Genomic DNA, 18,771 nt, shown 5'->3' with positions numbered 1-18,771 from the left:
AGCTTCAAACATATAAAAGGTCATTAAACAATTTACCAGTTACCTAAACTTAGATGATCTTGTTCCATTTAGATTCTCTACCACTGTCACTACTCCCCAAACCCAACCCAACAGGATTATTTTAAAGCAAATTCCAGACATGTCATTTTATCCGCAAATATTTCAGTATATATTTCTAAAAGAGGCTTTTTAAAAATCCCAATCCCAAAACATGATACCTACCTATAAAATGAACAATTTATGAATATATATATAATATCAAATGTCCAGTGAGAAGTTTCATATTTTACCAATTAAAAAAATGTTTTGGCCAGGTATGGTGGCTCACACCTGTAATCCCAGCACTTTGGGAGGCCATGGTGGGCGGATCACGAGGTCAGGAGATTGAGACCATCCTGGCTAACATGATGAAACCCCGTCTCTACTAAAAATACAAAAAAAAATTAGCCAGGCGTGGTGGTGGGCGCCTGTAGTCCCAGCTAGTCGGGAGGCTGAGGCAGGAGAATGGCATGAACCCAGGAGGCAGAGCTTGTAGTGAGCTGAGATCGCGCCACTGCACTCCAGCCTGGGCGACAGAGCGAGACTCAGTCTCAAAAAAATATTAATAAATAAAAAAAAATTTTTTTAAAGTTTGTTTGAATTGGGAATGCAGAATTAAGATCCGTATACTGTGACTGTTCAAATGCCTCTGAAATCTCTTTTATTCTATAGAGTTTTGGGGGGAATTTTTGTTGAACAAACTGGGTTGCTAGCCCCATAATGCTGGATTTTGCCAATTCCATCCCGCTGTGTTGTTTAACAACGTTCCTCCATGCTTTATATTTCCAATAAATTGTCGGTTAGAAACAGAGGTTTAATTAGATTTTAATGTTTTTTATTTTTATTTTTGCCAAACCATTTACAAGTAGATATTCATGTTTCACCACTTTTAACACATTTTGAAGAAAAGAAAACCAATTTGAGTATAAAATAGCTTTAAATTTTTTTTTTCCCTGAAAAGAAACACTTTCCTTAGTGTCTTTGCTGTTTAGTGTACAGTAACTAAAGTATAAGATTTGGTGGTTAGTGTAAATTTAAAATTACAATTAAACCAAATATTTTGAAGCACTGAGGAATCTTTAAAAAAATACTCTTTCAAATGTCTTTCCTATCATAAAGCATATGCTTATACTAAATTCCTAGTATCCTAGTCCCCCTGTCTTTCAATCCCTTTATCATAATTAAAAATATTTACCATTTATTACATAATACATTTGTTATCAGCAAGTTCTTTTCAAGGCTGTCAAATACAACTCACCTTTAGAATGAGGTTGTTCCTGCCAAATGTTCTCCGCAAGTGAAGTTTCTCTGTGAAGAAACTTGTTTTAAATCATGTGCTCAATACCCACAGAAAGAACTGTTTAATTTTTAAAAGTCCAAGAGGCTTTTCCATTAAATATAATATTTACTCTAAGATAAATTATTACTGTCAATTCAAATTCTCTTAAAGAAGATGGAAGCTTTGGTTATCAAAAATGTTGCAGAAATATATTTGATAATAGATGTCAAGTTGCATTAATAGTATAAGCAGATTACAAAATGGTAAGCTGCCATTTATATAAAACAAAACAAAAATACAACACAAAAGAAGAGACAGAACAGTGTTAATGGTAGTCATCTCTTAGTGGTAGAAATGGGTGATTTTGTTTTTAAAAACAGTATATGTATTTGTTTCTATAAGAAACATGTTTCTTCAGTGGAAAATAGTCAATGCTCTGTCCTCCCTCATCAGCATCAAAGCTTATGTTGTGACAGAGACTTACAAAAACCATGTCTCGATACTGTAAACGTCAAAGAGACTTCAAGGGACTAGAGAGTCAAAGGTTGGTTCTAAATGCCCTCCTATATGCATTGTCCCTTCCACCTATGTAGTCTTACCTGGCACAACAGTTTACTTGGCAAACAGAACTGGATAGAGTCATTCCTGGTATTTTCTGAGACTCGGAAGCAATTTGCAGTTTAGTTGTCTCCTTTGTAGGCATCGTCTCTTCTTGCTGTTTGCATTAAATAAACAAAATCAATGTCCCTCCCATCCAGAAAATGCTATTTTCTAGTTCTAACATTAGCTTTACTGTACTCTTTCCCTAGACATCCACTAACAGTACAAAATGAGTGTACCACAAAAGTCATTTCCAATAATTTTTATTCCTACTCTAAACCGGTACTGTTGTACTCAACTGAGCAGTGCCAGGCATATACTAAATTTCTTTAGGCAATCCCATTTTAATGGAACATAGCTAGAATAAAAAGCTTAAGCCAGAATTAACAACATAATGATTTGGAGTATAACTAAGAAGTCAATAAACCGCACTACTTATTTCACATGCCACAAATTCCATTTGAAGTCACCTGTTAAATTACTTTCCCGCTCAACTTTCTGGCTACTAACAGCTAAGAAACTACCAGAAACTCTAAATGGGGGTTGGGAGGACTTTAACCTTCTATATTTTTATAATGTTTAAATTTGTTTCAATAAATTCTAGTTTTGTGTATTGAAAAAAGAAAAATTACCTGATCACCTGTTCTTTCTTGCTGAGTAGTCTGGATTTCTTTTAGCTTCTTCTCCATCTCTTCAATCTGTTTCTGCATTTCTGCTCTCTTCTCTGCACTGGTCAATAGCTCGGCTAGAAACAGTAAAGTTGCTTGAGGTATTATTCCTCATAGTAACTCATTCTGTCAAAAACTGCCTTTGGAGCTCATCTCCTCAACATGTATGTTACTAATACAGATGAAAATGATTTAAGTGGAATAAGGTCCTCAACTTGTGGTCTAGGCCTCTATTCTTTTCTTTATCCATTCAATAAAAAAATAGAATACCTTTGAACAACACAGGTTTCTACTAAAAGGAAAAAAAACATTGAATACCTACTATGTGCCAAGCACAACTCTGAGTACTTAGGTTTCAGTGGTACATAATACAAAGTCCTTGGTTATGTGATGCTAACATTCAAATTTGGGGGCAACACACACACAAGAATATCAGTTTAGGAAAAAGAATAAAATAGGTGACATGAGAATGTTTGACTGGGTAGGGAGATGGAGGCCAAGGGAGGGCTACTTAAGACCAGTGATCAGGGAAGATCATTCTGATAAAGTGACAGTATTAAGCTGTAATTTAAATGATAAGGGGCCAAAGTTCTGGGGAAAGATTCTAGGCTAACAAACTAGGTGGCACAAAGGCCCCAATGCAGGAAAAGACCACTGTGTCTAAGAATCCAAAGGAAGTCCAGTGTAGTTGCAGCATAGTAAGAGGGTGAATAGAAAAAGATGGGGTTGGAGAGGTAGGCAAAGGCTAAGCCACATGGAGTTTTGTTTGTTTTTGGAGATGAGGTCTTGCTATATTGCCCAGGCTGGTCTCAAACTTGTGGGCTCAATCCTTCTGCCTCACCCTCCTGAGTAGCTGGGACTACAGGCACATGCTACCATGCTTGGCCATGCAGGGTTTTGCAGGTTAGGGTAAAGAGGCATAGATAGTGAGCCATGTGCTTATTAGTCAATTAATGAATGATGGGGTGTGACTGAAAAGTCTGAGGTGAGTACACTAAGGAGGCTCAGGAGATAGAAAAGAATTAGAGGACAGAAATCTGAAGGAAGCTAAAGTTTTTGAAAGAAGAGGGAAAAAATGATTTGGAAGTGCAACGCAAAGAAAAAACAACCTTTGTGTAGGCCCTGATTGTGGCTTCCTCTTTTCTTGTATTCTTCCCTGAGAGTAAGTAGTTGGCAAGTCTTTGAAGCCAGTTTTTGACAGTAACTAGAAACCACATTTATTGAAATGAGGATTTATGTAAGGGTACAAACTTATACACAGATGGGAATTTATACAAGTTCATGAAATAGATTCAGAGACCAGCTTAGAAATGAGCATTAAGGTCTGCATGGTGGCTCATGCCTATAATCCCAGCACTTTGAAAGACCAAGGTGGGAAGGATAGCTTGAGCCCAGGAGTTTGAGACCAGCCTGGGCAACACAGGGAGACCCCATCTCTCTATTTAAAAAAAAAAAAAAAAAAAAAAAAACCACAATAGAAATGAGTATTAAAAAATTCTCAGAGGTCAATGCCTTCTTATTCCTAATTAAATCCCATGTAATCTAGAGTAGGTCCTTCTTTGGCTAGTTGAAAACAAAATGTACCTTTTCTTTTTCCCACAGAGATGAGAATTCACCATGTTGCCCAGGCTGGTCTTTTTTTTCCCAAAGTGCTGGGATTACAGGTGTGAGCCACTGTGCCTGGCCCTAAAATGGACTTTCATTTTCCTTCTATATATCTGGTACAGACTAAGCTTTTCCCTTAGGAAACAGTTTTTATCTAGATACCTAGTTCCTTTTCTGGTTCATATTTGGCCACCCTCCTAGCCTATTTCTTTGCTGGAGTGGTTCTCCTTTTTTAAAAGCCTTACTCAACACCTTGCTTTGCAACCATCCCTCTCTTCTACCTAGACACACAAGTTCCATTTGAACCCAGAGCACTTTTGACAATCTTGGATGACACTAATTAGTGTAACAAATGAAGGCAATTCCAAACTTACTAACAGTCTGCTTTACCAAAGTTTGCTTCCAGGTTGTCACCTGGAACTCAGAAAAGATTGCTCTTCAAAGTATAAGTGATGGTTAAGTTTCCCAGCTAACCCCACAAACACCACATCCTGTTAAGAGAGCTGAGCTATATTAGTAGGTTATTCTGGATATGGATGTATAAAAGAAACATTACTTTCTCCTTACAGATCCTAATAAAAAATGTCTAAATGGAAGTGGACCCTCCCCTACCTCATTTTCTGTACCCTTCTTTATTCTCCTTCACCTTCTCATGCCTTAAGCCCCATATGCCTTACTTCCCTACTTTCCAGCCCATTCTGCCCTACCTCTTGCCTTCAAGTACTCCAGGCTCCAGAATCAGAACTGCTTCCTGTTTCCCAAAAATTCCCCATATCTCAATTTTTAAACCTTTTCCTTTAATTTAGAAATATAATGTCTTTAAAAAACAATACAAATATCTATAATCTAAATCATTGCAGTATGACCTACTATGTTAATCTAAATAAGCCCTTGGAGAAATTTCAGACAAAGTATCAAAGGTAAAGTGAAATATTTCAAGCAATAACATTAGGAAAAGTACTTAATAGGGATGCATGGAATGTACATATATGCATGTCAGGGATCATAGCTGCTTGTTTATTGTATTGGGGAATATAAATTGTTCATACAGTTCAGAACTTCTTCCTTTACTTCTAAACATACTCAGTGCCCCCACACCCCAAGGAGTTTTCATGGAAGGCAGCAACGGGAGTTTGGCTGATACACAGAAACAGTACAACCATAGAAGGCAGCAGTGGGATTTTGGCTGATACACAGAAAGAAACAGTACTACCATAGAAACATCATACAAAGGTACAAACTATAAGGTTAGTTTTCTTCAGACTTAATAGATCAGCTCAACCTTCACACAACTAAGTTAAGTCCTCTTCACAAACTTGAATTACACACACCTTCCCTTTGCTCTTTTAATTTCTTCCGGAAAACTTCAGCCCGAATTTCTTCAAAGGAGAATTCCCCTACTCCTGCATAAATCTTCTCCTTACAATACATCATCTTCTCTTTCTTCTCCTCAGACGCTTGCTGATGGCTCTGAACCCTTTGTAGAGGATCTCCTTCTTCCTTTCCAGGCTTTCTGGTGCTTAGGATGTGGTTTATACTAGGTTCAATTTTACATGGTGTCCTAAAGAAGCAAAATTACTATTATTCATATGGGTCAAAATAAAAAAAATCAGTAAGATTGATAAAAGAAGCTAAAAATAATTTACAAGGGCCATCAATAATTATGTTCTGCAAATCTGGAGGCCTTACATTACCTGACTTCAAACTATGCTGTAAGGCCATAGTCACCAAAACAGCATAATACTGGTATAAAAACAGGCATATAGATCAATGGAACAGAATAGAGAGCCCAGAAATAAAGCCAAATACTCACAGTCAACTGATCTTTGACAAAGCAAACAAAAGCATAAAGTGGGGAAAGATACTCTATTCAACAAATGGTGCTGGGATAATTGGCAAGTCACAAGTAGGAGAATGAAACTAGATCCTCCTCTCTCACCTTATACAAAAAATCAACTCAAGGTGGATCAAAGACTTAATTAAATCTAAGATCTGAAGCCATAAAAATTCTAGACGATAACATTGGAAAAACCCTCCTAGACATTGGCTTAGGTAAAGACTTCATGACCAAGAACCCAAAAGCAAACGCAACAAAAACAAAGATAATTAGATGGGGCTAAACTAAACTAAAAAGCTTCCGCACAGCAAAAGGAATAATCAGCAGAGTAAACAGACAACCCACAGAGTGGGAGAAAATCTTCACAATCTATGCATCCGACAAAGGACTAATATCCAGAATCTACCAGGAACTCAAACAAATCAGCAAGAAAAAAACAAACAATCCTATCAGAAAGTGGGCTAAGGACATGAATAGACAATTTTCAAAAGATAAACAAATGGCCAACGAGCATATGAAAAAATGTTCAGCATCACTAATTATCAGGGAAATGCAAATCAAAACCACAATGCAATAACCCCTTACTCCTGTGAGAATGGCCATAATAAAAAAATCAAAAAATAATAGATAACTGGCATGGATGTGGTGAAACGGGAACACGTTTACACTGTTGGGGGGAATGTAAACTCGTACAACCACTATGGAAAACAGTATGGAGATTCCTTAAGGAACTAAAAGTAGATCCACCATTTGATCCAGCAATCCCACTCCTGGGTATCTACCCAGAGGAAAAGAAGTCATTATATGAAAAAGATACTTGCACATGCATATTTTAGCAGCATAATTCGCAACTGCAAAAATATGGAACCAGCCCAAATGCCCATCAATCAATGCGTGGATAAAGAAAATGTGGTATATATCTACCATGAAATACTACTCAGCCACAAAAAGGAACAAAAAAATGGCATTTGAAGCAACCTGGATGGAATTGGAGACCATTATTCTAAGTGATGTAACTGAGGAATGGAAAACCAAACATCATATGTTCTCACTTATAAGTGGGAGCTAAGCTATAAGGACACAAAGGCATAAAAATGATACAATGGACTTTGGGGATTTGGGGGAAAGGATGGGGGGAGTAAGGGTTAAAAGACTACACATCGGGTACAGTGTACACTGCTCGGGTGATGGGTGCACCAAAATTTCAGAAATAACCGCTAAGTAACTTATTTGTGTAACCAAACACCACCTGTTCCCCAAAACCTATTGAAATGTAAAAAAAAGGAAAATAAAATTATGTTCTGAGTACCACCTCTGCTATGATAAGGAAGGAAATTAGCCATAAGTGGGATAATCAAGTAGCTTATATTACTTATAGGTGAAAGCAAATCTTAATACCATATCCTAATCATAACCAGTATATGAAAAGAAGTTAACCTATGCAATACAATCCATTTTTTATGGTTTAGTATCCAAAAGAATTAGAGTTAAGAATATAGCATTAGGAACCTAATAATAGTAAGTCCAAGGTGCTCAGCTGAGGGGGAAGAATCAGAGTGGCAGCATAGCTTTTAAAAGAATGAAGTATAAGACACCTCAACCATGATACAGCAGATATTTTCAACCCTGTGGATCAGAATAACTCATATACCTTTTATTTTCTTATATACCTTTGTACAACTAAAGATACCGGTCCTTCCCAGACTCAGTGAATCAAAAACTGTAATGGTAGGGTCCAAGCATTTACATGCTTAAAAAGTTTCCCCAACTTGCTCAACCTGCTAGAGGACATCTATGAAAAACCCACACTAACATCATACTTCATGGTAAAAGGCTAGATGCTTTCCCCCTAAGATCAGGAACAAGACAAGGATGTCCATTCTTGTCACTTCTATACAACATTGTACTAGAAGTTCTAGTCAAGGCTATTAGGCAAGAGAAACAAAGAAAAGGAGTCCAGATGGGAAAGGAAGAAGCAAAACTATCTCTTTTTGCAGAAGATATGGTCTTAGATAACAAACGAGTTCATCAAAGTCAAAGAATACAAGATCAGTATACAAAATCAACTTATTTTATCCATTTGCAATGAACAATCTGAAAATAAAATTAATCACATCTCAAGGCAGCATGTAAAAAGGGAAAAAAGAAAATGAAATTAAGAAAACAATTCTATTTACTATAGCTTCAAAAATAGTAAAATACTTCACAATAAATTTAAAATAAGGAAGTGAGAGAAGACATATAGATGGTAGTTGGACACAGTGGCCTGTAATTCCAGCACTTCGGGAGGCTGAGGCAGGAGGATCACTTGAGGCCAGGAGTTCAAGACCAGCCTGGGCAATACAGTGAGACCCTGTTTTTTTTTGTTTTTTTTTTTTTTTTTTTTTTTAGAAAGAATCTTGCTCTTGTCACCTAGGCTGGAGTGCAATGGCATGATCGCAGCTCACTGCAACCTCCGCCTCTCAGGTTCAAGCGATTCTCCTGCCTCCGCCTCCCAAGTAGCTGGGATTACAGGCACCTGCCACCACGCCCAGCTAATTTTTGTATTTTTAGTAGAGATGGAGTTTTGCCATGTTGGCGAACTCCTGACCTCATGATCCACCTGCCTCACCTTCCAAAGTACTGGGATTACAAGCATGAGCCACCACGCCTGGCTGAGACCCTGTCTTTAAAAAAAAAAAATTAGCCAGGCGTGGTGTCATGCACCTATAGTCCCAACTACCAGGATGGATAAGGCAGGAGGATTGCTTGAGCCCAGCCTGGGCAACAGAGTGAGACACTGTCTCTAAGGGAAAAAAAAAAAAAAAAAAAAGTGGTAATAAGCATATGGAAAAAAAAAAAAAGATGGTAGTAAGCATATGAAAAGATGCTTCCCAGATGTCATTAAGGAATTGCAAATTAAAACAATAAGATACTGCTGCACACCTATTAGAGTGGTTAAAATCTAAAATATTGACAACACTGAATGCTGCCAAGGATGTGGAACAATAGAAGCTCTCATTGATGGGTGGTAGGAATGCAAAACAGTATAGCTACTTTGAAAAATAACTTGGCACTTTCCTACAAAGCTAAAATTAGTCTTATTATACAATCCAGCCAAATGAGTTGAAAACATGTCTGCACCAAAACCTGGCTGGGTGTGGTGACTCATGCCTGTAATCCCAGTGCTTTGGGAGGCTGAGACAGGAAGATCACTTGATCCCAGGAGTTCAAGACCAGGCTGGGCAACACAGTGAGACCCCATCTTTAAAAAAATAATAATAATAAGCCAGCCATGGTGGCATGCACCTGTAGTCCCAGCTACTAGGGAGGATGAGGTGGGAGGATCACTTGAGTCCAGGAGTCAGGACTGCAGTGAGCCAGGATCATGCTACTGTACTCCAGCGTAGGTGAAAGAACAAGACTATTTAAAACAAACAAACCTGCACATGAATGTCTACAGCAACCTTATTCATAATTGCTAAAACTTGTAAGTCACCAAAATGACCTCCTATGGGCGAATGGATAAACAAATTGTGGCACATCTATACAATGGAATATCATTCAGCACTATAAATGAGGTATTGTGCCAGAAAAAGATGCAGAGGAACCTTATTGTTAAGTGGAAGGAGCCAGATTGAAAAGGCTACATATACTATGATTCCAGCTACATGATTTTCTGGAAAGGGCAGAACTATAAAGACAATGAAAAGATCAATAGTTACAGGGGATTTTGGGAGAGAGAGAAAGGGATGAACAAATGGAGCAAAGGGGATTTCTGGGACAATGAAACAATTCTGAATGACACTGTAATGATGGATACATAATATTATGTATTTGTTAAAACACACAGAACTGTAAAACACATTAGAGTGAATCCTAATGTAAACAAAGAACTTTAACCAATAATAATGTATCAATATTGGTTCATCAATTATAACAAATGTACCATACTCATGCATGATGTTAGTAATAGGAAAAACTGTGTACAGGGTTGAGTGGTGGGGAGGGAGTCTGTGGGAACTCTCTGTACTTTCTACTCCATTTTTCTGCAAACCTAACACTGTCCTAAAAAATAAAGTCTATTAATTAAAGAAAAAGAAGTGCAAAACTTGTATTCTGAAACCTACAAAACACTGAAAGAATTCAAAGATATACATAACTGGAAAGACATCCCATGTTCATGGACCAGAAGACTTAATATTTTTAAGATGTCAATATCATTAAATTAACCTATAGATTCAACAGAATCCCTATCAAAATTCCAGCTGGCTTTTCTGCAGAAATTGACAGGCTAATCTTAAAATGTATAAGGAATTACAAGAGAATCAGAATAGTCAAAACAATCTTTAAAAAGAGGAACAAAGTTGGATTCATCCTTCTCAATTTCAAAAGTTACTACAAATCTGCAGTAATCGAGATTGTATAGGGGAAAAAAAAAGACTGTGTGGTATTGACATAAGGATAGACAAAAAGATCAATGGAATAGAATTAAGAGTCTAGAAATAAACTCATACATTTTGGTCAACTGATATTTCAACAAGAGTGCCAAGACCATTCAATGGCAAAAGAGTAGTCTTCAACAAGTGGTGCTGGGACCACTGGATATCCACATGAAGAAAAATGAATTTGGACTCCTTCCTTATACCATACACAAAAATTAGCTAAGAATGGATCACAGACCTAAATATAAGAGCTAAAACTATAAAACTCCTAGAAGAAAATGTATAAAAGCAAATCTTCATGACTTTGGATTAGTCAGAGCCTTCTTAGATATGACACTGAAAGCTCAGGGACAAAATTTTAAAAAACAGATAAATTGCATTTCATCAAAATTTTAAATAACTTTTGGTCTTCAAAAGAGACCATTGAGAAAATAAAATGACAACCCACAATGGGAGAAAATATTTGCAAATCATGTATCTGATAAGAAGTTGTATCTAGAATACATAAAAGACTCTTAAACTCACAATAAAAAACCAAATAGAGTAGTTTCCCCTTACTCATGGTTTCACTTTCAGCAGTTTCAGTTATCTATGGTCAATGGTGGTCCAAAAATATTAAGTGAAAAATTCCAGAAATAATTCATCAGTTTTAAATTACAAGTCATTCTGGCCAGGCGCAGTGGCTCATGCCTGTAATCCCAGCATTTTGGGATGCTGAGTCGGGTGGATCACTTGAGCCCAAGAGTTCGAGACCAGCCTGGGCAATATGGCGAAACCCCGTCTCTAATAAAAACACAAAAATTACCTGGGTGTGATGGCACAAGCCTGTAATCTCAGCTACTTGGGAGGCTGAGGTACAAGAATCGGTTGAACCCGGGAGGCTGAGGTTGCAGTGAGCCATGATGGCACTACTGCACTCCAGCCTGGGCAACAGAGTGAGACTCGGTCTCAAAAAAAAAAAAAAAAAAAAAAAAAAAATTACAAGGCATTCTGACTATCCTGATGAAATCCCATATATTCCCATTTTGTTCCACCTAGGATGTGAATCATCCTTTTGTTCAGCATCCACATATTAGTCACTTAGCAGCTGACTCTTATCAGATCAGCTGTCCCAGCATTGCAGTTCTTGTGTTCAAGTAACCCTTATTATACTTAATAATGGCCCCAAAGCACAAGAGTAGCGATGCTGGTGATTTGGATATGCCAAAGGTGAAAGTTCTTAACTTTTATTTTATTGTTTTATTTTATTTTTAGAGACAGGATCTGAATCTGTTGCCTAGGCTGGAGTACAGTGGCGTGACCCTGGCTCACTGCAGCCGTAGACTCCTGGGCACAAACAATCCTCCCACCTCATCCTCCATAGTAACGGAAACCATAGGCATGTGCCACTATGCCCAGCCAGTGTATTTTTATTTTTAGTAGAGATGGGGTCTCATTATATTGCTCAGGCTGGTCTTGAACTCCTGGTCTCAAGCAATCCTCCTGCCCCAGCCTCCCAAAGCCAAAGTGCTGAGATTACAGGCATCAGCCACCACGCCCAGCCTCAACTTTCACTAAAAATAAAAATAAAAAAATAAAAAATAAATCACATGCTGAAGTTAGTAAGATTTACAGTAAGAATGAATCTTCTATCAGTGAAATTGTGAAGAAGGAAAAAAAGTTAGTTTTGCTGTCATACCTCAAACTGCAAAAGTTATGGCCACGTGCATGTATAAGATAAAACATAGTATATAAATGGTTTGGTACTATCAAGTTTCGGGCATCCACTGGAGTCTTGGAACGTATCCCCTACAGATAAGGAGGGACTACTGTAATCCAAAGGAAAAATAGGCCAAGGATTTAAACAGTCATTTCTCCAAAGAAGATATACAAAAGGCCAATAAACCTATGAAAATAGGCTCAACATCATTAGTCACTAGGAAAATGCAAATCAAAACCAGCGAAATACCACTTCACATCTCTGTTAGAATGACAATGACCAAAAAAGCATAATAACAAGTGTTGGGAAGGAATTGGAGTACTCGTACATTAGGGGAATGTGAGAAGGTAAAATGGTACAGCTTTTTTGGAAAACAATTTGACAGTTCCTCAAAATATTAAACATGGAGTTATCACACGATCCAGCAATTCCTCTCCTAGGTATACAGCCAAGAAAAACGAAAACACATGTCCACACAAAAATGTATACACGGTATTCACAGCAGCATTATCCATAATAGCCAAAAAATGAAAACAATTAAAATTTGTATCAACTGATGAATGGTTAAATAAAATGTTGTGAAGCCACACAACGGAATATTACTTGGCAATAAAAAATAATGAAGTACTGATACATGTCACAACGTGGATGAACCTTGAAAACACTACCCTAAGTGAAAGAAACCAGTTAGAAAAGACCATACACTGCCCAGACGCAGTGGCTCACGCCTATAATCCCAGCAGTCTGGGAAGCCGAGGTGGGCGGACCACTTGAGGTCAGGAGTTTGAGACCAGCCTGGCCAACGTGGTGAAAGCCTGTCTTTACTGAAAATACAAAAGTTAGCCAGGAGTGGTGGCACATGCCTGTAGTCCCAGATACTCAGGAGGCTGAGACAGGAGAAATGCTTGAACTGGAGAGGCGAAGGTTGCAGTGAGCAGAGATTGCACCAATGTACTCCAGCCTGGGCGACAGAGCAAGACTCTGTCTAAAAAACAAAAAACAAACAAACAAAAAAAAACAAAGACCACATATTATATTATTTACACGAGATGTCTAGAATTGGCAAATTATCTATAGAGAAAAAAACAGTTGGTTGCTGGGGTGGGGATTGGGGTAATGGTGGGGAATCGAGTCTTACAGGTATGGGTACAAGGTTCTTTCTGGAGTGATAAAAATGCTCTAAAATTGATTGTGGTAAGGGTTGCACAACTCTGTGAACATACTAAAAGCCACGGAATTATATTTCGATGAAGTTTAGAAAAAAAAAAAAAAAGCTTTAAAAGGCTGAGTGCAGTGGCTCATGCCTGTAATCCCGGCACTTTGGGAGGCTAAGGCGGGCAGATCTCGAGGTCAGGAGTTCGAGACCAGCCTGGCCAATATGGTGAAACCATGGCTCTACTAAAAATACAAAAATTAGCTGGGCGTGGTGGCGGGCGTCTATAATGCCAGCTACTCGGGTGGCTGAGGCAGGAGAATTGCTTGAACCCGGGAGGCGGAGGTTACAGTGAGCTGCGACGGCGCCACTGCACTCCAGCCTGGGTAACAGAGCAAGACTCTGTCTCGAAAAAAAAAAAAAAAAAAAAAGAAAACTTAAATTTGACTGTATGATAATTAAAAGCATAATGGTTACTGCTACATGAAGCCAAAAGACAAGGACAAAGTAGGGGGAAAATATTTGCAACTCATATTATAGATTTTTAGCTGATTTTCTTCATCTATGAAGAGCTTCTATACATCACTAAGCAAAACGCAACCTAAAGAAAAATGTGTGGAGAGGTCAAATAAAACATCCATGGAAAAGAATTTAAAATAAAAATAAGTTTAGGTCGGGCACGGTGGCTCATGCCTGTAATCCCAGCACTTTGGGAGGCCGAGACAGGCAGATCATGAGGTCAGTTCAAGACCAGCCTGACCAACATGGTGAAACCCTGCCTCTACTAAAAATACAAAAATCAGCCGGGCATGGTGGCCCAAACCTGTAATCCCAGCTACTCAGGAGGCTGACGCAGGAGAATTGCTTGAACTTAGGAGGCGGAGGTTGCAGTGAGCCAAGATTGTACCACTGCACTCCAGCCTGGGCAACAGAGTGAGACTCCGTCTCAAAAATAATAAGTTTAATATTTCCTGTACCATATTAATTTTAACATAAGTCATGTTTCTACAAAATGACTTGAAACATTAGAAAAACCAGACATCTACAAATGTATGTTATCAATTTCTATAAAGGCTCATAGGATTTTCTTTTTTATTTTCGTTATTTATTTCTGAGACAAGGTCTCACTCTGTACTCAGGCTAGAGTGCAGTGGTGCTGTCACAGCTCACCGTAGCCACAAACTCCTGGGCTCAAGTGATCCCTAGCCTCCCAAGTAGCTGGGACCACAGGTGCAAGCCACTGCACTTGGCTAATTTTTAAATTTTTTGTGGAGACAGGGTCTCCCTGTGTTGCCCAGGCTGGTCTTGAACTCCTGGGCTCAAGCGATCCTTTCACCTCAGCCTCCCAAAGTGCTGAAATTACAGGCATGAGCCATGATGCCAAGCTGATTTTTCTTTATTATTATAATTGATTTATTTTTTAGAGATAGGCTCTTGCCCTGTTGCCCAGGCTGGAGTGCTGTGGCATGATCATAGCTTACTGTAGCTTCAAATTCTTGGGCTCAAGTGATCCTCCTGCTTCAGCCACTCGAGTAGTTAGGACTACAGGCACCCACCACCATACCCAGCTAATTAAAAAAAAATTGTTGGCCGGGTGTGGTGGCTCACACCTGTAATCCCAGCACTTTGGGAGGCTGAGGTGGGCGGATCATGAGGTCAGGAGATCGAGACCATCCTGGCTAACACGGTGAAATCCCGTCTCTACTAAAAAATAGAAAAAATTAGCCAGGCGTGGTGGCAGGCGCCTGTAGTCCCAGATACTCGGGAGGCTGAGGCAGGAGAATGGCGTGAACCTGGGAGGTAGAGCTTGCAGTGAGCTGAGATCATGCCACTGCACTCCAGCCTGGGCAACAGAGCAAGACTCCGTCTCAAAAAAAAAAAAATTTGTTTTGTAGGGTCAGGTTTTTGCTATGTTGCCCAGGCTGGTCTCGAACTCCTGGCCTGGAGTGATTCTCCTACCTTGGCCTCCCAAAGTGCTGGGATGGCAAACGTGGGCTGCCATGCCCGTTGAACCAGGAGGTCGAGGTTGCAGTGAGCTGAGATGGTGCCACTGCACTTCAGCCTGCTGGGCAACAGAGCAAGACTCTGTTTAAAAAGAAACAAAAAAAAAAAAAGAAAGAAAAAAAATAGCCTTCCCCTTGTCCTGAGCACTTAGGCAGAATTTTTGCTCAAAATCTTAATTATTATTTTTGCATTCCTAGCATGTAGTGGGAGTTATAAATTAGTTATGAGGTAACTCTTGCACTGGGACAGAATTCAACCTAGTATTAGGACTAGGGCCGGGCGCGGTGGCTCACGCCTGTAATTCCAGCACTTTGGGAGGCCAAGGCGGGCGGATCACTAGGTCAGGAGATCGAGACCATCCTGGCTAACACGGTGAAACCCCGTGTCCACTACAAAGAAAAAAAAAATTAGCTGGGCGTGGTGGCAGACGCCTGTAGTTCCAGCTACTTGGGAGGCTGAGGCAGGAGAATGGCGTGAACCTGGGAGGCTGAGCTTCCAGTGAGCCCAGATCACACCACTGCACTCCACACTCCAGCCTCGGCGACAGAGCGAGACTCCATCTCAAAAAAAAAAAAAAAAAAAAAAGAACTAGGCAATGTTAAGCATTAGACTAAATCTCAGGCTGGCTTTTTTATTTAACCACCAGCTACTATACTTTTTCTTAAAAACAGAAATGCTAAGGATTAGGAAGAAAGAGGAAAAATATGTCCAGAAGGAAAAAGCAGGATAAGAGGGAAAACTATCATAATTTCTCATTACTATCAATGACAAAATGAGAACGTCTCATTTAAATCACATTATCTTTTCCCTACATCCCCATTATCCCATCAGACAAATCTTCTAACTCTACTGCTGAAACCTCTCTCATCCAAGCTCCTTTCTCCTTTCATTACCATTACCCTGCCCAAATACCGCCCCTTAATATCCTTGCCTGAACTATTCCAATAGCTTATTTATGTATGTTCAATCCATCTTCCAGAATAGCCACCATTGATTTTCCTAAAGCAATGTTCAGTAATGAAAATATAAACCTAATTAATGTTTATTCCTTAATAAAATATTAACAAATGGTCTTTTAACCCTAACATACTCAAAGGAATACAAACATAAAGGATATACAAAATTTTGTCTGGTTACTTTTTTTTTTAATAAATAGAGACAGGGTCTCACTAGGCTGCCCAGGCTGGTCTTGAACACCTAGGCTCAAGGGATCCTCCTGCCTCAGCCTGTGCTGGGATTACAGGTGTGAGCTACTGCGCCTGGCCTGGTTACTTTCATCTTCATAAAGAAGAAACTGCCTTTGGGAAGTAGAATAGGTGCCTCTGCCCACCCTTAATAATTCCCACTTCAAAATATCCAAAAACCACACTCACATAACTGGCTGTTGTGCAGTCTCTTCCACATATGGAGTGAAACTGGGAAGCACAGCGGGTACAGCTATTAGTGAAGCTGTATTGCCACGAGGCTGGAGATGAAGAAGAAAACTAAAATTACCATAGTTTTATGTTCTCAGACAGCATATATAGACCATGGCTAAATATTCAAGAGGAATTAAAAGAGATGGTAAAAATACTTCTCTACCCTAAATGTGAAGTCTTTGTTGTGTCAGCAAAGCACTGGATCTAAGAGTCCTTACCCTGTGTTCCAAGGACCTGCCTGTGTTCCAAGGGCCTGCTTGCAGCTCATTCTCTTTGGCCCTGGGCATGGGGGGTGCTATCCATGGCTGGACTGTAGGCTTAGACAACTCTGCTGTAGAAGCCTCATCAGCATTTTCATCAAAAACAGTAATTCTACTATTACTTTGCATCTGTTGAGGAAATGGATTTTGGAGTCCTCTGTTCTGGCTTGGAGCTAGGAGCAAAAATATTAAAACCTCATGTAAAATGTTTCATTATTAACTTAGATGCCAGATAAAGTATACCTATTCTTCCTCAACTCAAGGACAGTATTTCCACTACAACAGAAAAAAAAGAAAGAAATTTTAAAAATAATCTTTAAAAAAATTAATAAATCAAAAATAGAATCGTTTTATCCATTCTTTGTTACTTATATTCTGCCTTCTTTTCCCTCCTCCAGTCACCCCACATCTTTTATTCACAAATTTCCAAAAAAGACATTCTGCATCTTCCTTCAGTCATCATTATAACATTATCTAGTTTTATCAGAAACTAACCTAAGTTTTATTCTTCAGTTTTAAATTTTCTCTCAATGGAAATCAGCAGAGATATACTGGAACTAGAGAATACAAAATTAACCTATTTATTAGGGGTTTTCTCTGTTGTGGGGCTGGTTATTAACCAAGCTTCATCATGATCTGGATGAAATAGCCTTTGGGACCATACACTCCCTATAACCTAATTCTAGAACCACCAAGCAACATTCTGATTATTGATAAACTGATACCAGGAAAGAAATAAGAGATTAAAAAAACAGCCTGGTTTACATGTCTAACTGCTATAAATTTAGTAAATAAAAGCTAATTATTCTCTGTACCTTCTGCTCAATTTTGCTATGAACCTAAAACTACTCTAAAAAATAGTCAGTGTTGTCCAGATGCAGTGGCTCACACCTATAATCCTAGCTACTTGGGAGGCTGAGGCAAGAGGACTGCTTGAGCCTAGGAGTTTGAAGCTGCGGTGAGCTATGATTGCACTACCACGTTTCAGGCAACAGAGCGAGAACCTATCTCTTAAAAAAAAAAAAAAAGTCCGTGTTAATTAAAAAAAATTATTGCTGATCTTTGGGTATATAGAGAGTCTAATTTCTGGTCCCAAAGGGCTCTGAAGGCAGGGTTCTTAACCATATTAGTATCATTCTCTGAGGCTTTGGTATACGTAAGCTTCACTTTAACAACACCTGCTATGTTACTACATATCTTCTTTCAACTAACAATTCAAACTCAGAAAATCTTGATGCTTCCTGAATGTTAGGTCTTTCTTAATTAAGACACAAAATTACTGATGCATTTTGATTTTACTGCACACTGTAATATTAGCTCTCCTTTGACTTCCTTCTTTTTGCTACTCAGTATTCAGCAAACTAGAAGTGTCCACAGGTATATTTATGTATTATCTTCTTACATGTTTTTACCACTAGAAACTAACAGTTTTCCGAAATAACGTTTAACAAACTTACCCTTGAGAGCACCTCCTACACGGATGATTGGAGCTCTTGCTGTCTTTTTCCCTTTGCTCTTTAGTTCAGCTAGTGTGCTTCGTTGTGGTACAGAAGACTCAAAAACTTCCTCCTCTTCTTCTTTCTCAAGTGCCAACAGAGTTTGCCGAGACACTCGAGCTTGGAATTGTCTAAAGTAGCAGAATGCACAACTTTTAGTGAGGTGACCACTATTTTACCAGACTCAAAATTTCCAATTTGTTAAAGTAAACAAATTAGAAGAGCAGGCTGGGGGAAGAATGCAGAAATATCCCAAAGAACATGTTTATTCTCTCAGAAGTAAAGAGAG

General features: G+C 38.8%; 1 protein-coding gene across 2 annotated transcripts in view; it reads right to left on the bottom strand.

Annotated features, from left to right (window-relative positions):
• BUB1B (BUB1 mitotic checkpoint serine/threonine kinase B) overlaps nt 1-18,771 on the bottom strand; it is a 60,193-nt gene that overhangs the window by 18,864 nt on the left and 22,558 nt on the right. For both annotated transcript variants that reach the window (XM_003826568.5, XM_008951961.4), the window contains exons 6-12: nt 18,444-18,613; nt 16,945-17,159; nt 16,682-16,773; nt 5,523-5,752; nt 2,551-2,663; nt 1,918-2,033; nt 1,298-1,347 (exon numbers count right to left, since the gene is read on the bottom strand). In XM_003826568.5, the coding sequence (XP_003826616.3) occupies nt 1,298-1,347; nt 1,918-2,033; nt 2,551-2,663; nt 5,523-5,752; nt 16,682-16,773; nt 16,945-17,159; nt 18,444-18,613 (986 nt within the window). The remainder of the gene's footprint in view (nt 1-1,297; nt 1,348-1,917; nt 2,034-2,550; nt 2,664-5,522; nt 5,753-16,681; nt 16,774-16,944; nt 17,160-18,443; nt 18,614-18,771) is intronic.

This window comes from Pan paniscus, chromosome 16, assembly GCF_029289425.2.
Source record: "Pan paniscus chromosome 16, NHGRI_mPanPan1-v2.0_pri, whole genome shotgun sequence".
Lineage (NCBI taxonomy): Eukaryota > Metazoa > Chordata > Mammalia > Primates > Hominidae > Pan > Pan paniscus.
The sequence above is the reverse complement of the archived record's forward strand: the minus strand, read 5'-3'. Positions and strand labels throughout refer to the sequence as shown.